Genomic DNA, 23,782 nt, shown 5'->3' on the forward strand with positions numbered 1-23,782 from the left:
AAGCCATGGGGCGCAACGGAAGCGTCCTGCGGTATCTATGGTAACAGAAGCTAATTGCTGGCAACGGGCGGCGGATGATGACGTCCCTGCGGCGGATTGGAGGACGGTGGTGATGGAGAATGTGAGCGACTTCCGGGACACATACACATGGGACAGGTGAGAGTGATTCAGTGTGTCCGGTCAGGTGGCACCGATAATTCTGTGTATTAGGGCTCTTCACCGGAGATCACGTGGAGAGATAGAAAGCGGGATCCTTCCTCCCCCAATGTATGCTCCCAATACACAGACCCCATACATTGTCTGTACTGGATAGGTGGCAGTTCGGTTACATTGATATCACACCCTCAGTTTTTAAAGTGTTACTAAACCCAGGACTCTGCATTCACTATATCCGGCCCCTCACAGTACACAGAACATGGAAATGCAATTATTTTAGTAAATATAAAATTCTAAATACCTTTTCTCATCAGCAGTATATAGCAGTCGTGTGACTTCTATCAGTGTCTGTCTAAAGATTGTAGGAGGAGTTTCCATTCTGCTCTGACTGTCCTATGAGGCTGCATGACCCCCTGACCCTCTGTCTGGACAGTGCTGATTGGCCCTGTGCTGATCACATACACCCTCCCCAAAAAGAAAAAAACCCTCTCCGACAACACACACCAAACTGAGCATGTGCAGCTTGTCCCCGGCTTCTATAATATCAGGAGATGGATTGAGGACAGTGGAAGAAGGGAAGGATCAGAAAAGACAGGATCAAACTGCATTTTACACAATGCAGATAATTAACCCCCTTAGGTTCCACAGTGGGTATAACAAGCACACTTTACTGCATATACACACTGATTTTACTGTAGTGGGTTTAGTTACACTTTAAGCACTTTCAGCAGCTGATTGAATCACTTATCGAGTATGCAGCTTCTTTATCTTTTAATCCCCGCCTATGTTCCAATTTAATATGGTTCCATGACCACTGCCTCAGGATTCCTGTATGAGGACGGCTCCTTCCTTGGAGGCCCTGGAGACGTAGCCTTCCCAGGAGGCAGTTGGGAGGCCCTGGACACGTAGCCTTCCCAGGAGGCAGTTGGGAGGCCCTGGACACGTAGCCTTCCCAGGAGGCAGTTGGGAGGCCCTGGAGACGTAGCCTTCCCAGGAGGCAGTTGGGAGGCCCTGGAGACGTAGCCTTCCCAGGAGGCAGTTGGGAGGCCCTGGAGACGTAGCCTTCCCAGGAGGCAGTTGGGAGGCCCTGGAGACGTAGCCTTCCCAGGAGGCAGTTGGGAGGACCTGGTGACGTAGCCTTCCCAGGAGGCAGTTGGGAGGTCATGGTGATGTAGTTAGAAGACTCTGGTCTTGTAACCTTCCCAGGAGGCAGTTTGGTGTCCCAGTAATGTAGCTTTCCCAGGAGGCAGTTGGGAGGCCCTGGTGATAATAGCCTTCTCAGAAAGCAGGGGAGAGGCGCTGGTGATGTAACCTTCCCAAAAGGCTGTAGGGAGGCCCTGGTGACTTAGCCTTCTCAGGAAGCAATTGGGTGGCCCTGGTGACGTAGCCTTCTCAGGAAGCAATTGGGTGGCTCTGGTGACGTAGTCTTTCCGGGAGGCAGTTGGGAGGTCCTGGTGACATAGCCTTCCCAAGAGGCAGGTGGGAGAACCTGGTGGCGCAGCTTTCCCAGGAGACAGTTGGGAGGCCCTGGTGATGTAGCCTTCCCGAGAGGCAGTTTGGAGGCCCTGGTGACGTAGCCTTCCCGAGAGGCAGTTGGGAGGCCCTGGTGACGTAGCCTTCCCGAGAGGCAGTTGGGAGGCCCTGGTGACGTAGCCTTCCCAAGAGCCAGTTGGGAGGCCCTGGTGACGTAGCCTTCCCGAGAGGCAGTTGGGAGGCCCTGGTGACATAGCATTCCTGAGAGGCAGTTGGGAGGCCCTGGTGACGTAGCCTTCCCGAGAGGCAGTTGGGAGGCCCTGGTGACGTAGCCTCCCTGAGAGGCAGTTGGGAGGCCCTGGTGACGTAGCCTCCCTGAGAGGCAGTCGGGAAGCCCTGGTGACATAGCCTTCCTGAGAGGCAGTTGGGAGGCCCTGGAGACATAGCCTTCCCAGGAGGCAGTTGGGAGGTCATGGTGATGTAGTTAGAAGGCTCTGGTCTTGTAACCTTCCCAGGAGGCAGTTTGGAGTCCCAGTAATGTAGCTTTCCCAGGAGGCAGTTGGGAGGCCCTGGTGATATAGCCTTCTCAGGAAGCAGGGGGGAGGCCCCGGTGACGTAGCCTTCTCAGAAAGCAGTTAGGAGGCCCTGGTGACATAGCCTTCTCAGGAAGCAATTGAGGGGCCCTGGTGACGTAGCCTTTCCAAGAAGCAGTTGGGAGGCCCTGGTGACGTAGCCTTTCCAAGAAGCAGTTGGCAGGCCCCGGTGACATAGCCTTCCCAGGAGGCAGTTGGGAGGGCCCTGGTGATGTAGCCTTCTCAGGAGACAGTTCAGAGGCCCCGGTGACGTAGCCTTCCCAGGAGGCAGTTGGGAGGCCCGCGGTGACGTAGCTTTCCCAGGAGGCAGTTGGGAGGCCCGGTGACGTAGCCTTCCCAGGAGGCAGTTGGGAGGCCCCCGGTGACGTAGCTTTCCCAGGAGGCAGTTGGGAGGCCCGGTGACGTAGCCTTCCCAGGAGGCAGTTGGGAGGCCCCCGGTGACGTAGCTTTCCCAGGAGGCAGTTGGGAGGCCCGGTGACGTAGCCTTCCCAGGAGGCAGTTGGGAGGCCCCGGTGATGTAGCCTTCCCAGGAGGCAGTTGGCAGGCCCCGGTGACGTAGCCTTCCCAGGAGGCAGTTGGGAGGCCCTGGTGACGTAGCCTTCCCAGGAGGCAGTTGGGAGGCCCTGGTGACGTAGCCTTCCCAGGAGGCAGTTGGGAGGCCCCGGTGACGTAGCCTTCCCAGGAGGCAGTTGAGAGGCCCCCGAGACGTAGCCTTCCCAGGAGGCAGTTGGGAGGCCCCAGTGACGTAGCCTTCTCAGGAGGCACTTGGGAGGCCCCCGGAGATGTAGCCTTCTCAGGAGGCAGTTGGGAGGCCCTGGTGATGTAACCTTCTTAGGAGGCAGTTGGGAGGCCACAATCTGCCTGCATTGTATAGAGAAACAGAGAGACCCAGCAATAACATCACCGGGTCTAAAATAAGGCTTGTTGTCAGGTTCCTGATCATGTCAACCCATGAACACCTCTTTACTTTCTTGCAGCATCTGACGGGATAAGTCACCATGATGAAGCTGACGATCAGTAAGGTGACAGGAAAAGCTCGTCTTGGAGTCATCACAAGTCTGGGACAGAACGGGGAGAAGTCTCTGGAGGTTCCTGGCTGTCTACTGTACACAAAGACTGCGTCCCCGCCCCATCTCACCCACGATACGCTGCAAACCATCGAAGGGGTCCCCCCGGTCACTCATGTCACACTCTCCACACTGTAAGTACTGCTTTATACAGAAATCTCCTGTGAGTTGTCACCAGAGCAGGTGTCCCAATTGGAAGATGTCCCCTCTGGCTCTCAGCACTATGGGAGGAAATGGAGACAATTTTGTGGTGTCTTTGTTTGCAGGGCTGAACATCAGGAGGTCCTGGAGGAGTACAAGGACGGGATTGGAAAGTTTGCTGGTGAGTACACCGGAGACTTTTCTGGTACGGTCACAGAGAAAAACAATTTAGGTCATGCTGTATTCCTAGTGATGTCACCGGTCTCTAGTGAATGGATAGGCTGCATTCTCAGTGATGTCACTGGTCTCTAGTGAATGGATAGGCTGCATTCTCAGTGATGTCACTGGTCTCTAGTGAATGGATAGGCTGTATTCCTAGTGATGTCACTGGTCTCTAGTGAATGGATAGGCTGCATTCTCAGTGATGTCACTGGTCTCTAGTGAATGGATAGGCTGCATTCTCGGTGATGTCACCGGTCTCTAGTGAATGGATAGGCTACATTCTCAGTGATGTCACCGGTCTCTAGTGAATGGATAGGCTGCATTCTCGATGATGTCACCGGTCTCTAGTGAATGGATAGGCTGCATTCTCGATGATGTCACTGGTCTCTAGTGAATGGATAGGCTGCATTTTCAGTGATGTCACCGGTCTCTAGTGAATGGATAGGCTGCATTCTTAGTGATGTCACCGGTCTCTAGTGAATGGATAGGCTGCATTCTTAGTGATGTCACCGGTCTCTAGGCTCTGTTAACTAAACACCTAATCGACAACTAATGGATTATGAAATTAATCAATTACTATTTTCATAATCAATTAATCAGCCAGTAGCATAATGGGGTTAAAAAAAAAAAAGAAATTAGCCCTTTAGAGTACAAAAAGAGCAAAGAATCGCTACTGTATATATTACTTTCACTGTTGCACAGTAAGAAAAATTATCCCCTTACAGTAGTGATTATTTGCTCTTTTTGTACTATAAAGGGCTAATTTATTTTTTTTTTTTAACTCCATTATGTTACTAAACGTCTTAGACCTGGTTCACACCTCTGTGTTTCTTGGTGGTTTTTGCAGAAACGCACTGCAGTTCATTTAGCGGTCACATTTATGCTTTTTTCAGTTGCTGCGTCAGGGACTTTCTTTCAATGCAAAAACTGTGCTCTTTTAGTTCAATATACTTTGATGGAGAAGCTGCAGAAAAGCATGTAATGGTTTTTTTTCAGCAATTTGTGGTTTTAATTTTTTTTATTTTTTTTTTATCTGCCCAACAACAAATTGGCCAAAAAAGGCATAAAAAAAATGCAAAAATGCAAATTGCAGCAAAATTACGTGCGCAAAAAAAATCAAAACGCATAGCAAAAAGCTCTGCAGAAACAGATCAAAATCGAACGAACGTTCTTGAAATGAATTTTTTTTGAAGGAAGACATTGTTTTTGTATGGCCAGCATATAATATATTACAGGGCTGTTTGAAAATCTGAAAAACAGTCTCACTTTTTTTTTGATCTCTGAGTCTGATGAAATTTACCAGATTCAACCTCTAACAGTATATATCTCCTCTAATAGTATATACAATATATATCTCCTCTAATAGTATATACAGCATATATCTCCTCTAATATTATATACCGTATATATCTCCTCGTATAGTATACTGTATATACCATTAGAAGAGATATACTGAACATACTATACGAGGAGATATATACTGTATATACTATTAGATGAGATATATGCTGTATATACTATTAGAGGAGATATATGCTGTATATACTATTAGAAGAGATATACTGTACCATTAGGAGATATAGTGTATATATACCATTAGAAGAGAGATACTGTACATATCTCCTAATGGTACAGTATATCTCTTCTAATAGTATATACAGTATATATCTCCTCTAATAGTATATGCAGTATATATCTCCTCGTATAGTATATACTGTATATCTCTTCTAATGGTATATACAGTATATCTCCTCCTAAATAGTAGATACAGTATATTTCCTAATGGTATATACAGTATATCTCTTCTAATAGTTTATGCAGTATATCTCCTCTAATAGTATATACAGTATATCTCATAGTATATACAGTATGTCTCCTAATAGTATATACAGTATATCTCATAGTGTATACAGTATGTCTTCTAATATTATATACAGTATATCTCGCCTCTAATAGTATATAGAGTATATATCTCCTTTAATAGTATATACAATATATATCTCTTCTAATAGTATACAGTATATATCTCTTCTAATAGTATATACAGTATATATAGTATATATCTCTTCTAATGGTATATACAGTATATCTCTCTTCTAATGGTATATACAGTATATCTCTTCTGTCCATTATTCTCAGAGTAGATTCAAGATTTTACTCCTTAACCATATAGTTGGTTATTTATATTTACCACTGCATAGAGATATATTTAAGAATAAATTGCTTTTTTTTAAACTTTACATATTAACTAAATTATACACCACACTTTTTTATGATTTTATTTTTATTTTTTTAAGGTTATTAACCAATTAATCAAAACAATAATCGGCCAGCTAATCGATTATGAAAATAATCGTTGGTTGCAGCCCTGCTGTTAACCCTTTCCTCTGCTGATAGGTGGAATTTCTGCTGTTTGTCAGGATTAGTTGTTTTGGAACAGAAACTGATGTGATGTTACTGGTTATTTTCTGTGATATTTAACACTAAATACAGGAATAACGCAAACAGAGGAAGTGATAAATATGAGACGTGCTGATTGTGATTTCAGTTCCCCGTATACGCAGGTCCTCTTGTGGCCTGCTCTCGGTTGCGGTGATCAGTGACGGTGTTCTATATGGGGCCCGTCCTGTGGGGGGATGTTTGTCTCTTCTGTGATCAGTGTGGTCGGAAAGTTGTGACAGAGGAAGAGCAGAACAGGAAGTGACCCCATTAATGGCTCCGGCTTTGTGCTTTGTTTTCATGCAGGTTTGAGTGACACAGTTCTGTATTGTTCTGTCAGTGACCCCGTCACCCCCGGCCCGTCTGGATACAACACAATCAAGGTAAAGTCCTCACCGGGGACAGATCTGATCCCAGCAGCATCTGTAGATAAAATTCAGTATCGTCCATAACTTCATTCTGTGTTCCATTCCTAAAGCGTGCGTGCAGATTACCGGATGTCAGTGGTTGCCTCAAAGTGAACCTGTCCATTAATGCCCTCACCTTGCCTGCATTTATACCTTCTGTTCTGTCCTGTACTTCCCTACTTACCTCCTGGTGAAGTGACATACCCAGTACTAGTATACCCAGGTATAGAGAACATACAAGCATTTGCAGAAGAGAGGTTACTACCTGTCCCTTCATGCATGCCTCGGTAGAACCCGTCCCGTTATCCATGCCTTGGTAGCACCCGTCCCATCAACCTGTCCCCCCATCAACGCTTTGGTAGTACCTGTCCCCCCCCCCCCCCCCCCATCAACGCTTTGGTAGTACCTGTCCCACCCCATCAACGCTTCGGTAGTACCTGTCCCCCCATCAACACTTCGCTAGTACCTGTCCCCCCATCAACGCTTCGGTAGTACCTGTCCCCCCATCAACGCTTCGGTAGTACCTGTCCCCCCATCAATGCTTCGGTAGTACCTGTCCCCCCATCAACGCTTTGGTAGTACCTGTCCCCCCCCATCAACGCTTTGGTAGTACCTGTCCCCCCCCATCAACGCTTTGGTAGTACCTGTCCCCCCCCATCAACGCTTTGGTAGTACCTGTCCCCCCCCATCAACGCTTTGGTAGTACCTGTCCCCCCATCAATGCTTTGGTAGTACCTGTCCCCCCCCATCAACGCTTCGGTAGTACCTGTCCCCCCATCAACGCTTCGGTAGTACCTGTCCCCCCCCCCCCCATCAACGCTTCGGTAGTACCTGCCCCCCCATCAATGCTTTGGTAGTACCCGCCCCCCCATCAAGGCTTTGGTAGTACCCGCCCCCCTACAAAGCTTTGGTAGTACCCGCCCCCCCATCAAAGCTTTGGTAGTACCCGACCCCCCATCAATGCTTTGGTAGTACCTGTCCCCCCATCAACGCTTCGTTGGTACCTTTTCCCCCATCAATGCTTCGGTAATACCTGTCCCCCCCCATCAATGCTTCGGTACTACCTGTCCCCCCCCATCAATGCTTCGGTACTACCTGTCCCCCCCCATCAACGCTTCAGTACTCCCTGTCCCCCCCCCATCAACGCTTCGGTAGTACCTGTCCCCCCCCATCAACGCTTCAGTAGTACCTGTCCCCCCATCAATGCTTCGGTAGTACCTGTCCCCCCCCATCAATGCTTTGGTAGTACCCGCCCCCCCATCAATGCTTTGGTAGTACCCGCCCCCCCATCAATGCTTTGGTAGTACCCGCGCCCCATCAATGCTTTGGTAGTACCCGCGCCCCATCAATGCTTTGGTAGTACCCGCCCCCCCATCAATGCTTTGGTAGTACCCGCCCCCCCCCCATCAACGCTTCGGTAGTACCTTTTCCCCCATCAATGCTTCGGTAATACCTGTCCCCCCCCCCATCAACGCTTCGGTAGTACCTGTCCCCCCATCAACGCTTCGGTAGTACCTGTCCCCCCCCCATCAACGCTTCGGTAGTACCTGCCCCCCCATCAATGCTTTGGTAGTACCCGCCCCCCCATCAAGGCTTTGGTAGTACCCGCCCCCCTACAAAGCTTTGGTAGTACCCGCCCCCCCATCAAAGCTTTGGTAGTACCCGACCCCCCATCAATGCTTTGGTAGTACCTGTCCCCCATCAACGCTTCGTTGGTACCTTTTCCCCCATCAATGCTTCGGTAATACCTGTCCCCCCCCCATCAATGCTTCGGTACTACCTGTCCCCCCCCCATCAATGCTTCCGTACTACCTGTCCCCCCCCATCAATGCTTCGGTACTACCTGTCCCCCCCCTTTAACGCTTCAGTACTACCTGTCCCCCCCCATCAACGCTTCGGTAGTACCTGTCCCCCCCCATCAACGCTTCAGTAGTACCTGTCCCCCCATCAACGCTTCGGTAGTACCTGTCCCCCCCCATCAATGCTTTGGTAGTACCCGCCCCCCCATCAATGCTTTGGTAGTACCCGCCCCCCCATCAATGCTTTGGTAGTACCCGCCCCCCCATCAATGCTTTGGTAGTACCCGCCCCCCCATCAATGCTTTGGTAGTACCCGCCCCCCCATCAATGCTTTGGTAGTACCCGCCCCCCCATCAACGCTTCGGTAGTACCTTTTCCCCCATCAATGCTTCGGTAATACCTGTCCCCCCCCCCCCCATCAACGCTTCGGTAGTACCTGTCCCCCCCCCCATCAACGCTTCGGTAGTACCTGTCCCCCCCCCCCCATCAACGCTTCGGTACTACCTGTCCCCCCCATCAACGCTTCGGTACTACCTGTCCCCCCCCATCAACGCTTCGGTACTACCTGTCCCCCCCCCATCAACGCTTCGGTACTACCTGTCCCCCCCCCATCAACGCTTCGGTACTACCTGTCCCCCCCCCCCATCAACGCTTCGGTACTACCTGTCCCCCCCCCATCAACGCTTCGGTACTACCTGTCCCCCCCCCCATCAACGCTTCGGTACTACCTGTCCCCCCCCATCAACGCTTCGGTACTACCTGTCCCCCCCCATCAACGCTTCGGTACTACCTGTCCCCCCCCCCATCAACGCTTCGGTACTACCTGTCCCCCCCCCATCAACGCTTTGGTACTACCTGTCCCCCCCCATCAACGCTTCGGTAGTAACTGTCCCCCCCATCAACGCTTCGATAGTACCTGTCCCCCCCCATCAACACTTCGGTAATACCTGTCCCCCCCATCAATGCTTCGGTAATACCTGTCCCCCCTCCCTCCTATCAGTGTTCGGTAGTACCTGTCCTAATCCCACCCCCTGAATCAACGCTTCGGTAGTACCTGTCCCCCCATCCATGTTTCAGTAGTATCTGTTCCACCATCCATGTCTCAGTAGTAATTGTCCCCCCATCCATGTCTCGGTAGTGCCTGTCCCCCATCCATGTCTCGGTAGTGCCTGTCCCACCATCCATGCCTCGGTAGTGCCTGTCCCACCATCCATGCCTCGGTAGTGCCTGTCCCACCATCCATGCCTCGGTAGTGCCTGTCCCACCATCCATGCCTCGGTAGTGCCTGTCCCACCATCCATGCCTCGGTAGTGCCTGTCCCACCATCCATGCCTCGGTAGTGCCTGTCCCACCATCCATGCCTCGGTAGTGCCTGTCCCACCATCCATGCCTCGGTAGTGCCTGTCCCACCATCCATGCCTCGGTAGTGCCTGTCCCACCATCCATGCCTCGGTAGTGCCTGTCCCACCATCCATGCCTCGGTAGTGCCTGTCCCACCATCCATGCCTCGGTAGTGCCTGTCCCACCATCCATGCCTCGGTAGTGCCTGTCCCACCATCCATGCCTCGGTAGTGCCTGTCCCACCATCCATGCCTCGGTAGTGCCTGTCCCACCATCCATGCCTCGGTAGTGCCTGTCCCACCATCCATGCCTCGGTAGTGCCTGTCCCACCATCCATGCCTCGGTAGTGCCCGTCCCACCATCCATCCATCCATGCCTCTGTAATCCCCATCCCGCCACCCATGCCTTGGTAGTGCCCATCACGCAATCTGTGCCTTCGGTAGTGCCCATCCCACTATCCAAGCCTCTGTAGTACCCATCCTACCAGCCACGCCTCAGATCTTCACTCTTTTGCAGAGGTACAACTGCCAATGTACATTCAGCATCCAGTACTTCTTGGTATGTCAGATTCATTTGCCAGCCCACTTTGGCTTTTCCCCCCAACCACTACCATCTTGTCCTTGCTGCTTTGAATGGGCCCAGTAGTGACATAGAGGTCTGGAGGGGGAAGGGTGGGCACAGCAGACCCACTAGGTGCTGGAGATTCCCACAGCGGAGAAAGTTCTGCAAGAGAGCAAAGAGCCAAATCCAGGACTAGCAAGTTTTATGTGTTTTTGGTCTGTGAAGATTTTCATGTATCCAGGTCATAGTATATCTAGTAGTAGTTTGTCACATTCAACTGGACTTGTTCTGTAAGGTTGAAGACGTTTTGTATTTTCTACAAACCACTTCATCAGTTCTACTGGGTGTTGGGAAGATACCCCAGCATTTATATCCACACAGGTAGCACCGAACCCTTAATCCAATCACCACAGAGTGTGTAGATAACGATTATCCATGGACCCGGTGGGAGGTGTGAAAATTGCGGAACCCCCTTGTTCTGGTGACCTCATCCCATCCTTGGTGTCAGTATGTCTGCATAGGAGTTAGTCCTTTGGTTCACATGCTTGAATATGACATTATATGTAGGTGACAGATGGTGTTGAAGAAGTGGCTTGGATAATATGTCCTCAATGTAACGAAACAACTCCATTTAAATGTTACTACTGCTAGTAGATATTGTGTCCTTTTAACTGACTTGGACAGAAGTCGCATTTTTTAACCACTGAATGGACGTTTCCTGCTTCACAGGCGGTATCGGTGTGGGGATCCGGAGGACGAATCGAACTGACACCTCAGAAGTTCATGTCCCTTCAGAGTGCTCTGAAGGTGGACTGGTTCCAGTGTCTGGCTGATGGTGAAGTGATGCCCAGTGGCTCCTCTAAGAAGAGGGCGAAGAAGTCAGTTGACCGCTCTCTGAACTTCTTGGATGAATGTCTGCAGCTACTGGCCAAAAATGACGTGAGTGCAGCTTCATTGTATAGTGTGTGTGTGTGTGTGTGTGTGTGCGTGCGTGTGTGTATACAGTATCTCACAAAAGTGAGTAAATCCCTCACATTTCTGTAAATATTTACAATGCGCCCTGCGCGTTACGTCACGTGACCCCCCCCTGACGAAGTCACGTGACCCCCCCCCTGACGAAGTCACGTGACCCCCCCCCTGACGAAGTCACGTGACCCCCCCCCTGACGAAGTCACGTGACCCCCCCCCTGACGAAGTCACGTGACCCCCCCTGACGAAGTCACGTGACCCCCCCTGACGAAGTCACGTGATGTAACGCATAGGGCGTGGCTGGAAGTAATGAATGGACTGGAAGTGACGTGAGAGGCGTCTGTAACGCCACTGTTTTATTCAATGCGCTTTTATAATCCTTTTAAATGTAAGCTTCCATTTGTCTTTCAATAAATCTTTGATTGTTTAAATATACTACACACACATGGGAGGCATTTATTTCATTCCCACATGTAATCTGGAATCCTGAGGGAAATATCGAGAGCCATTAGCCGGGAGCCCGGAAGTGGGGGATCACCATCACCTGAGTTATTTCATGTTGATAAATTGCACTGATCACTATACATTTACTACTGTTTGTTATTGTGAACACCTTAGATTTAGCAGCAGTTTCATTTATCACATGTGGTCTTTTTTTATTAACTTAGTAGCATGGGGGACCACATCTCATATCGATTCAGGGGTCTTGTTTTGCTTTTCTTAAACAGCGTACGCAGCATATTTCCCAGCACAAGCAACAGAAAACACCACTGAAAACAGGTCTTCTTCAGTTAAATTTTCTTGCAAATCCCGGACGAGCCCCCAATTGGTTTGCTTTGCACCTTTTAACCCCTTCCCGACCGCCAATATACGCCAGCAGAATGGCACGGGTGGGCAAAATGGAGTATAGGTAAGTCCCCTTTAAGATGCGGCATCGTGGGCGCGTGCGCGTGCTCTGTGACCGCGGACTCGATGGCCGCCGGGTGCCCGCGATCGTGTCACGGAGCGGAAGAACGAGGAGAAGAATGAGGAGATAACGAAGCAGTTCCCCGTTCTGCCTAGTGACATGACAGAGATCACTGCTCCTTGTCACCGGGAGCAGTGATCACTGTCATGTGAGTCGTAGCCCCCCCCCCCCACAGTTAGAATCACTCCCTAGGACACACTTAACCCCTTGATCGCCCCCTAGTGTTTAACCCCTTCCCTGCCAGTGTCATTTACATAGTAATCAGTGCATTTTTATAGCACTGATCGCTGTATTAATGACAATGGTCCCAAAATAGTGTCAAAAGTGTCTGATGTGTCCGCCATAATGTCATAGTTACGATAAAATCGCAGATCGCCGCCATCACTAATAAAGAAAAATAATAAAAATGCCATAAAACTATCCCCTATTTTGTAGATGCTATAACTTTTGCGTAAACCAATCAATATATGCTTATTGCAATTTATTTATTTTTTTTCCAAAAATATGCAGAAGAATACATATCAGCCTAAACTTGTTGTTTTTTTTATATATTTTTGGGGGATATTTATTATAGCAAAAAGTAAAAAATATTGCCTGTTTTTCAAAATTGTTGCTCTTCTTTTTTTTTTTTTTTGTTTATAGCGCAAAAAATAAAAACCTCAGGGGTGATCAAATACCACCAAAAAAAAATCTCTATTTGTGGGGAAAAAAAGTACATCAATTTTGTTTGGGTGCAACGTCGCACGACCGCGCAATTGTCCATTAAAGCGACGCAGTGCCGAATCGCAAAAAGTGCTCTGGTCAGGAAGGGGGTAAATCCTTCCGGGGCTGAAGTGGTTAAAGTGTTAACGTTTAAAAAAAAAAAAAAAAACCTGCAAGACAAATGCATAATATGCTAGTAGGCATCCCATACTAGCTCATTATGAAATACTTACCTTGGATCGAAGCTGGTGCAGCGGTCCCCACACAGCGCTGTGACGGGCGACATGTCTCCGGAATGTTACTTCTGGATTCACGGGCGCTGTGATTGGCCAGAGCCGCGATGGCGTGACTGTCGCATGCGTGTCAGAGCTGCCGGTCATCAGCTGAAGACATGGCACGCTCGGTACATTTCTTCAGTGTGCATGTGCCGATACAGTGGATATCTCCTAAACTGCACAGGTTTAGGAGATATCCACAGTACCTACAGGTAAGACTTATTATAGGCTTACCTGTAGGTCAAAAGTGGTGTGTAAGGGTAAGGGTTCTTAGCGATCTAAGCAAGCATTAAGTGTATTAATGTGCTTTTACTAAACAAAATGCTGTACATACAAACTATTGCAGTTGTAGGAATAGAGTACAAGACCTGCAGATATTACAAAATATGTCTACAATGTACACATGCTCAAGCTTTCCTTTCTAGCAAAGTTAATTAATATTTTTAATTTTTTTTTTTTTTTTAAATAACAAACATGTTATACTTACCTCCACTGTGCAGCTCGTTTTGCACAGAGTGGCCCCGAACCTGCTCTTCTGGGGTCCCTCGGTGGCTGTCTCGGCTTCCCCCCCACAAGTACTTCTCACGTTCATGCGAGCTCCCTCGCATGGTGAGTAGCATTTGCGGGCGCACTCCTGTGATACAGCCAGCGGCTATAGCTGCCCACTGTATCACTCGGGCCCCGCCCCGGTGCGCCACGTCTTTGGATGTAATTGACAGCAGTGCGAGCCAATGGCTGCGCTGCTTTCAATCCATCCACTCTAGCCAATCAGCGGCCAGGCTGAGCGGCGAAGAGGACGTCGGGGGCAAGCGCGGGACTTTCGAGGGGTCAAGTAAGTAAAACGGGGGAGCTGGGGGGGCCGGCACTGTCAGATGTGTTTTCACCTTAATGCATAGAATGCATTAAGGTGAAAAAATATTTACCTTTATAATCCCTTTAACCTAGGTTGTAGATTTAGTGTCATCCCCAGGCAGCGTTCCTATTTTCAGTCTTTGTTTATGATGGAGTTCATCTTCCATGATCTCTTTCCAGACTGCTTCTTGGAGTCCTCCAGCACCAGTTCCTTTTGTCTTCTCAGAACATGGCTGTGTCCAAGTCCAGTTTCCCCTCCCAGTACTTCCTGTAGCATCATTTCCTGTCCTGAGCTTCACGCACCAGTCCAACAGGTTCATTAGCATACCAACAGGGGAATCTTGGCTTCTAAACAATACAAGGTCTTAAAATGTTATTCTATATTTGTGCTATCAAAATCACTAAAATAGCCATAGCAACACATGTCTATGCGCTCCCCCCTTCATCAGAGCTAGAGATGTTAATAAATGGACCCAATGCAGCAGGTGACCAGAAAGATCTGTATTACATTTGGCTTATTTTATCGTGGAGAGTTGGTGCAAGCAAGTCTTCCAATAATGACGGCAGGAACTGGGAGACTTGTTTTCACCAGCTCTCCAGGAGAAAATAAGCCAGATGCAAAGTAATACCCCCAGATTACCTGCTGAGTTCGTTTAAACCTTCATAGCAACTTCAAGAGGAGGAGGGGTGTGTTAGCCCTAAAATGCGTTGCATGTTTTATGTGTTCATATGATGAATCTTTACGATTTCCTTTGTAATAAATGGACTCCATTTTGACCTGTGATTTGGGATATTTCTGGCCTCAGGTACTAAAGGATAAGGTTGTGATCGGAGCCATTGAAGGAGGCGACCTCCTCGAGGAGAGGCTGAGATCAGCACGTGAGACAGCGAAGAGGCCAGTGGGAGGATTCTTGTTGGATGGATTCCAGGGGACTGCGATGACCCAGGAGACTAAACTGAACCTCCTCACGTCTGTAACAGCAGAACTACCGGAGGATAAGCCAAGGTTCGTTCTTTCCTAACTTCTGCAGGTTTTACTGAATAAATGGACACTCTATCCAAAACTGAGAGTTCAGCGTTTAGGTTGGTGTCATGACAAGTTAACTTGTACAGCCTGGATACCTCCGTTCCCAGCCTAGCATTGGACAGTGAAGGATAAGCAGAAGACCGATGAGCTTGTCCCTCTGTTATCTCTTCCTTTCAGCATATGTGAATGCCGGATACCAGGCTCCTAGCAGGCTCTCATTCTCCCAGTGCTGCAAAACTGGGCACTTCAAATGTCTGATTTACTCAGGGCCCATTTACATTTTTGCGGTGCGTTAATGCACATTATGTTACATGCTAAGACAGCCCATTCAAATGAATGGGCTACCATTGCAACCTGGCATGCTGAAAAGTTTTTTGAATTGCAATGCACTACTGAAGAACTCTGATTTGAAGGGCTCTGATGTAAGGAAGGCTCTGAGGGGGTAGCCTGATGTAAGGGAGGCTCTGAGGGGGGAGCCTGATGTAAGGGAGGCTCTGAGGGGGGACCCTGATGTAAGGGGGGCTCTGAGGGGGGACCCTGATGTAAGGGGGGCTCTGAGGGGGGACCCTGATGTAAGGGGGGCTCTGAGGGGGGACCCTGATGTAAGGGGGCTCTGAGGGGGGACCCTGATGTAAGGGGGGCTCTGAGGGGGGACCCTGATGTAAGCAGGGCTCTGAGGGGGTACTCTGTAAGAGGGGCTCTGAAGGGGGACTCTGATATAAGGAAGGCTCGGGGGGGGGGGGGCCTGATGTAAGGGAAGCTCTGAGGGGGGACCCTGATGTAAGGGAAGCTCTGAGGGGGGACCCCAATGTAAGGGAGGCTCTGAGGGGGGACTCTGATGTAAGAGAGGCTCTGAGGGGGGACCCTGATGTAAGCAGGGCTCTGAGGGGGTACTCTGTAAGAGGGGCTCTGAAGGGGGACTCTGATATAAGGGAGGCTCTGAGGGGGGGACCCTGATGTAAGGGAGGCTCTGAGGGGGGACCCTGATGTAAGCGGGGCTCTGAGGGGGGACCCTGATGTAAGGGGGGCTCTGAGGGGGGACCCTGATGTAAGGGGGGCTCTGAGGGGGGACCCTGATGTAAGGGGGGCTCTGAGGGGGGACCCTGATGTAAGGGGGGCTCTGAGGGGGGACCCTGATGTAAGGGGGGCTCTGAGGGGGGACCCTGATGTAAGGGGGGCTCTGAGGGGGGACCCTGATGTAAGGGGGGCTCTGAGGGGGGACCCTGATGTAAGGGAAGCTCTGAGGGGGGACCCTGATGTAAGGGAAGCTCTGAGGGGGGACCCTGATGTAAGGGAAGCTCTGAGGGGGGACCCCGATGTAAGGGAAGCTCTGAGGGGGGACCCCGATGTAAGGGAAGCTCTGAGGGGGGACCCCGATGTAAGGGAAGCTCTGAGGGGGGACCCCGATGTAAGGGAAGCTCTGAGGGGGGACCCCGATGTAAGGGAGGCTCTGAGGGGGGATCCCGATGTAAGGGAGGCTCTGAGGGGGGACTCTGATGTAAGAGAGGCTCTGAGGGGGGACCCTGATGTAAGCAGGGCTCTGAGAGGGTACTCTGTAAGAGGGGCTCTGAAGGGGGACTCTGATATAAGGGAGGCTCGGGGGGGGGGCCTGATGTAAGGGAGGCTCTGAGGGGGGACCCTGATGTAAGGGAAGCTCTGAGGGGGGACCCTGATGTAAGGGAAGCTCTGAGGGGGGACCCTGATGTAAGGGAAGCTCTGAGGGGGGACCCCGATGTAAGGGAGGCTCTGAGGGGGGACTCTGATGTAAGAGAGGCTCTGAGGGGGGACCCTGATGTAAGCAGGGCTCTGAGGGGGTACTCTGTAAGAGGGGCTCTGAAGGGGGACTCTGATATAAGGGAGGCTCGGGGGGGGGGGGGCTGATGTAAGGGAGGCTCTGAGGGGGGACCCTGATGTAAGGGAAGCTCTGAGGGGGAACCCTGATGTAAGGGAAGCTCTGAGGGGGGACCCTGATGTAAGGGAAGCTCTGAGGGGGGACCCCGATGTAAGGGAGGCTCTGAGGGGGGACTCTGATGTAAGAGAGGCTCTGAGGGGGGACCCTGATGTAAGCAGGGCTCTGAGGGGGTACTCTGTAAGAGGGGCTCTGAAGGGGGACCCTGATATAAGGGAGGCTCTGAGGGGGGACCCTGATGTAAGGGAGGATCTGAGGGGGGGACCCTGATGTAAGGGAGGCTCTGAGGGGGGGACCCTGATGTAAGGGAGGCTCTGAGGGGAGGCCCTGATGTAAGGGAGGCTCTGAGGGGGGGACCCTGATGTAAGGGAGGCTCTAAGGGGGGGATCCTGATGTAAGGGAGGCTCTGAGGGGAGACCTTGATGTAAGGAGGGATTCCTGAGTTCCTATGTAGGTCATATGTCTGTTATTACCTACTGTACTATATACCACAGGAGTAGTAGATGCCGTTCCTCTTAAAAATAAACAATTTTTCCTTTGCACATCATATATAGATTTTCTCACTATATGCTGCAGACTGGGTGTGGGATTTGGAGAAGACTCCGAATGATTTTGCATAGGCTCCCTGCTGAAATATTTTTTACTTTTTCCGACCTGCAGGTTCATCCACGGCGTTGGCCGGCCAGATGAGATTCTAGACTGCGTAGAGTGCGGCGTGGATCTGTTTGACAGCAGTTTCCCTTATGAAGTGGCGGAGAGAGGCTGCGCTCTGACCTTTGATCACCAGTACGAGCCGGACCCAGAGACTGCAGGTGGACATCTGAATCCTGACCGTACCCCCGAGTCTAATGGTATCTGTGTGCCTAGTGTTGCCATATCATTGTGCCTCTCACCGCACTGTGATGGTGTATTAGTGATGTCTTCCGTGATATTGAACTTTAACCCCCAATGTTCCTTCCAGCCATCAAAGAAAAGGGAAATGGGAATGTCATAGCAGAAGTTCTGCAGTTCTCAAAATGACTCAGTTTTTTTTTAGAAAAGGGAACTAAGTGAGTTTTACATGTACATGAATGTGAAGGTTTCTTACCACGACTGGCAGGCAAGACTGTACTCCAGAAGAACATCTTAGAGAGGTGCTGGAATTTGTGTAATCCGGAGGTCCTCAAACTACGGCCATTGGGCCAAATCTGGCCCTCTGCAAGGTTTTATCTGCCCCTCTGATGTAAGATGGAGCTCTGATGGGGACCCCTGAAGTAAAAGGGTACCCTAATGGGGACTTTAATATAAGTGGGACTCTGATGTAAGAGAGACCCTTTTATGGGGACCCTGATGTAAGGGAATACTTTGCTGGGAACCTTGATGTAACGGGGGACTCAGATGGGGACACTGATGTAAGGGAGTATCCTAACTGGGACCCTGATGGAAGGGGGGTCTCTGATATGGACCTGATGTAAGCGGGGCTCTGATGGAGACCCTGATGGGGGGGGGGGGTCTCTGATAGGAACCTGATGTGGGGTGGGGGATCCCGATGTAAGGGGGGGGGTCTCTGATGGTGAGGATCACTAATGCAAAGGGGGACTCTGATGGGGATACTGCTGTAAGAAGACACTCCAATGTAAGGGTGCATGTTGGGGTGTCATATACTGCCTATAAATTAGAGAAAGGGCACCTGCCAGGATACCAGGTAAATGTGTGAATTAACTGTACTGAATGGCTCCAGTTTTAAGGTAGCTCAGGACTATTTTAGGGCTGCAACTAACAATTATTTTCATAATCGATTAGTTGGCCGATTATTGCTTCGATTAATCGGTTAATAACCTTAAAAAAAAAAAACAAGTGGGTCAAATTGACGTTCATTTTCAACCACAGTGACGGGAACATTTTGAAAAAATAGGAAACTTCTTAGTCAAAGGAATTTTCAGACAGTGTTTGTGGTTTTCTTTAAAAAATGCCATTCATTTTAAAAACAGAATGTTAAAAACAAGTGAAAATTTCAAACAAAATTTTCATTCAGCGAATGTACAAAGATTTTTCATCTGAATATTCTCATCTGAAAATTGATCGGTGTGGCCAGCTTAAGGCTTGGTACTCACCTATGCAGTTTTCTTTTGATCTGTTTCTGCAGTACTTTTTGCTGTACGTTTTTGATTTTTGCGCACGTGATTTTACTGCAATTTTTGCATTTTTTTTTTTTTTTTTTTTTGGGCAGACTAAAAAACACAAATTGCTGTAAAAACGCATTACGTGCTTTTCTGCAGCTTCTCCATTGAAGTATATTGAACAAATAAAGCACCATTTTGCGTTTAAAAGTCCCTGACCCTTTCAGATGTGAACGTGTCCCATAGGAAACCATGTAAATGAACTGTAGTGCATTTCTGCAAAAAGCACCAATAAACATATAGATGTGAACCAGGTCTAAGACGTTTAGTAACATAATGGGGTTAAAAAAAACTAAAATGAGCCCTTTATAGTAGAAAAAAGCAGATAATCACTACTGTAAGGGGTTAATTTTTTTTACTGTAGAACTGTGAAAGTAATATTTACATTAGCGATTTGTTCTTTTTGTACTATAAAGGGCTTATTTTAGTTTTTTTTTTAACCCCATTATGTTACTGGCCGATTAATCGATTATGAAAATAGTGATCGATTAATTTCATAATCGATTAGTTGTCGATTAATCGATTAGTTGTTTAAGCCCTAGACTATTTAAAGCTTTCCATTTCTATTTCCCAGCATGCTCTGCTACTCTCCATTTTTTTTAATCAGTAAATATTTTCTTGGCATCAGCTATTCCCACAAGGGTGATCGTGTGATTCTCATTTCCAGTACTAGACAAGGCCGAGCTCTGTGATGGCGAGAAGAATGGGGAAGAGAAGACGAAGAACGAGGAGCCAGAGATCGACCCATCCCAGATCACCTCCTATGAGATCTGCCTGAAGGAGAAGAGGTCTGTATTACAAGGGAGGAATCATGGAGGTCTGGCCAACTTATCAGGTGTTGTTTTCTGGCCAAATGTGAGCTGCAGTCTTATCGATTGCTGTATCCAATTCGTATTTCAATGCGCCAATATGGCAGCACATGTGGTAGCCTATGCTGCCATGGATTGGTGCCAGGAAAGGAAAATTACAGTAAGTATTTGATAGACTTTTCAGTGGGAGGACAACACAGGTTAAGATGGATCCAATGTTGTGACATTTGATCAGTTCCATAGTGGGGAGCTACTCCTCTCAGGAGAGTTGGAAGATTAAAATGTTCCATTCCCATCGATAGTCCATAAAGCTGCCAACTGGAAAAGCTCTCTCACAATTTTGCTGCACCGCATCCTCCTTTTTTTGTGATGTTGTGACAATGCAAGAATAGGATCTTCAGCTATATTAATAGCCAATATATGAGTTGGGTTTTTACCAAAGTAGAAAAGATGGTTCCTATTGGTGCTTTGACGGCAGATTATTTTAATCAATGCCAAGTGCTGTTTGGCAGCTGATTGTGGCAAAAAGATAAGCCTGGACCAGCTACATTCTCCCCAATAGGAACCCTCAAAATAATTTTTAGGTCTTGGGGAACCCCTGCTAAGACCAAAACTGCCCATTAGGTTGCCAGTGGGAAGGATGGCCCCTTACATTGGTGGTCAGTGGGAAGAATGCTCCTTACATTGGTGATCAGTGGGAAGAATGCCCCTTACATTGGTGATCAGTGAGAAGAATGTTCCTTACATTGGTGATCAGTGGGAAGAATGTTCCTTACATTGGTGATCAGTGAGAAGAATGTTCCTTACATTGGTGGTCAGTGAGAAGAATGTTCCTTACATTGGTGATCAGTGAGAAGAATGTTCCTTACATTGGTGATCAGTGGGAAGAATGTTCCTTACATTGGTGATCAGTGAGAAGAATGTTCCTTACATTGGTGATCAGTGGGAAGAATGTTCCTTACATTGGTGATCAGTGAGAAGAATGTTCCTTACATTGGTGATCAGTGAGAAGAATGTTCCTTACATTGGTGATCAGTGGGAAGAATGTTCCTTACATTGGTGATCAGTGAGAAGAATGTTCCTTACATTGGTGATTGAGAAGAATGTTCCTTACATTGGTGATCAGTGGGAAGAATGTTCCTTACATTGGTGATCAGTGAGAAGAATGTTCCTTACATTGATGATCAGTGAGAAGAATGTTCCTTACATTGGTGATCAGTGAGAAGAATGTTCCTTACATTGGTGATCAGTGGGGAGAATGTTCCTTACATTGGTGATCAGTGAGAAGAATGTTCCTTACATTGATGATCAGTGAGAAGAATGTTCCTTACATTGGTGATCAGTGAGAAGAATGTTCCTTACATTGGTGATCAGTGAGAAGAATGTTCCTTACATTGGTGATCAGTGAGAAGAATGTTCCTTACATTGGTGATCAGTGAGAAGAATGTTCCTTACATTGGTGATCAGTGAGAAGAATGTTCCTTACATTGGTGATCAGCGGGAAGAATGCTCCTTACATTGGTGATCAGTGGGAAGAATGCCCCTTACATTAGTGGCCAGTGGAAGAATACTCCATAAATTGGTGGCCAGTGGGAGAAATACTCCTTACATTGGTGGCCAGTGGGAAGACTACTCCATACATTGGTCAGTGGGCAGAATGCTCCTTACATTGGTGGTTAGAATGCCACCCTTAGACAGCTAGAAAAGATCATTGGTGTCATGCAGCTGGCTCTGCCATGGGCATTGGTCCTGGAACTATTTAGGCACCACCAAATGGGAGGTCAACCAACCACAGCTCAAGGCTTTGATGGTATTGAGCAATAGAGCTCCCAACCCCTGGAGGAACCCTATGGTTTGTCAGAACCCTGCTTTGATTTTTGTTAGGTTGACCAAAGGTGTGAAGCCGGCAGGTGTATACCCAGTGAAAAATCACATAGGCAGTTGGCCTGTTGTTTTAGGCTGTGGTCCCTCCCACGAGGATTAGGCAGTCTGGGCTGAGTTAATTGCAGGATTTATAGGTCACATCAGGACAACAGGGACAAGGCCTCCTGACCAATGTTTCTGGCTTTGAGCAGATTTAATTCACTCAAAGGCCATCCCACTTGCACACCACATGGCTGAAAATTGAGTGCCTTAGCCTGTTTTTAGAGCTTTGTGAATTGAGCCTGTTGTATTTCTATCACTTCATGTCCTGCAGGTTCCGGGAAGACTTCAGACCGCTGCTTCCAGGCTGTACCTGTTACTGTTGCCGCAACCACAGCCGGGCCTACGTTCACCACCTCCTGATCTCCAAAGAGTTACTAAGCGGGCATCCTGCTGATCATCCACAACTTCCAGCATTATTTCAGCTTCTTCGGCTCTATGCGGGGGCTCTGAGAGATGGAAAGCTCCACGTTCTCAAAGAGGTCATCCAGAGGAAGGCGTCCTGAGTCCATGGCCAGTCTACACTCCACCTCCATTCACCAAGAGCAGCCAATCATAAATCTGCATTTATTGTTGGTGGGGGTCTAAACTGAACTGCGCAATTTTCATTGCTGGCTAAGATGGGTACTGCACACGTTCCCCCCCCCCCCCCCCCCCACAATATTTATATTAAAGTGAACCTGTCCTTGAAATAAAAACCCAACCCATGTTTTCCCAGTACCTAAAAGCAACACTTTTTTTTTCTCCACGTTCATTAAGGGACATAGTGAGATCCTTATAGCATTACCAGTGGGTTATAGTGGCACCTGCAGGAGGGGAGCCCTGTGTGGAAGTAAAAAGCAACGAAGTGAAAGCTACCACCTTGTGGCCAAACCCCACAACTGCCAGAGGGACTCACTTTTTTTTGCATAGCCTCCATGTAGGCATGACCTCTTATCACCCTGCTCTGCGGGTTCAAAAACCTTACCCTTAGCACCTGCCTTGTGCTGGAAAAGTTGTTGGTGCCCAACATGTATCTAAAGGGGAAACGTTTTTCTCTCTTTTTATTGAGGGACAGCAGAGGAAAGCACCAGGTGCAAATAAAGGGAAACTAGAGGAACAGCGGCATCTTGTGGCCAAACCCCATAATTGCCAGAAAGGCTTATTTTTGCCTGGTGTCCAAGAAGGAAGAACCGCTCAACCACCAGCCTTGTGCTAGACACTATCTGATGATTAAAGTGTATGTAGAGGCAAAGCAAGAAGTAAAGGAAAAATCCTCCAATTGGACACCTGTTCCTATGTCAACCCTCTAAGGGTTCACTCACACTTGTGACCAGGGCTGGCTATTGAGGCAGTTGAGCCATGGTTTTATTGCCCCGCACCCCCCCCCCCCCCCCCCCACATGCCCACCTGGACACAGACATGCAGCTGCTCAGGGCTGTACACATTGTGTGGCAAACGTTCAACAGCAAGTCCCATCCTGCTAGCGGTTACCGTGGCCGAAAGTGACCCATGCAAGTCAGTGGGGCCGCCTTCAACCATGTGCAGTGCACAGGATTTTGGCATTTACAGGGTTATATTGACTACAGACAGAACCCAGTATTGTCTGCAGTTGCTCTCTCTGTTACACCCTCTGCCACCACTTGGCAGCTATAGGGCCCCAAGTGCTGCATTATGAGAGCCAGGGGACAATAACGGTTAAGTTTAGGTATGGAAGGGTACCTGACCCATAGTGGAGGAGGTAGGTTCCCGGTCTGTATTATATAATCAGTTTGCTTTAAATCAGATTGTCTGCTCTTGGTTCCTAGTGTGCGAATACATCAGAGGAAAGCGCAACTTTCATTAAAATATTTTATTGTGTATAAGTGCCGGGATAACTGTTTTCTATTGTAATATTAAAAATTACCTTTTCATTTTAATCCAAAGCTTCTGTGATTTTCTAAAATGGCGCAAAAAATTCAAAGAGGGCTTCCTTGCAGTCCTACTGTCCCGGCTACCCAGCCAATCTGAAG

At 48.6% G+C, this 23,782-nt stretch overlaps 1 protein-coding gene across 1 annotated transcript; it reads left to right on the plus strand.

The window, feature by feature from the left end:
- Positions 1–65: 65 nt before the first annotated feature.
- Positions 66–23,689, plus strand: QTRT2 (queuine tRNA-ribosyltransferase accessory subunit 2). Its single transcript, XM_077479696.1, is given in 11 exon segments — positions 66–156; positions 3,200–3,423; positions 3,556–3,611; positions 6,398–6,474; positions 10,929–11,138; positions 14,771–14,970; positions 17,561–17,751; positions 19,727–19,847; positions 22,066–22,171; positions 22,173–22,233; positions 22,236–23,689. Coding segments are annotated over 10 exon segments (1,287 nt in total). The 5' UTR covers positions 66–156; positions 3,200–3,220; the 3' UTR covers positions 22,298–23,689.
- The last annotated feature ends 93 nt before the right edge of the window (positions 23,690–23,782 follow it).

Source organism: Lithobates pipiens, unplaced genomic scaffold (genome assembly GCF_037356315.1).
Source record: "Lithobates pipiens isolate NorthernLeopardFrog02 unplaced genomic scaffold, aLitPip1_a1.2 Scaffold_16, whole genome shotgun sequence".
Lineage (NCBI taxonomy): Eukaryota > Metazoa > Chordata > Amphibia > Anura > Ranidae > Lithobates > Lithobates pipiens.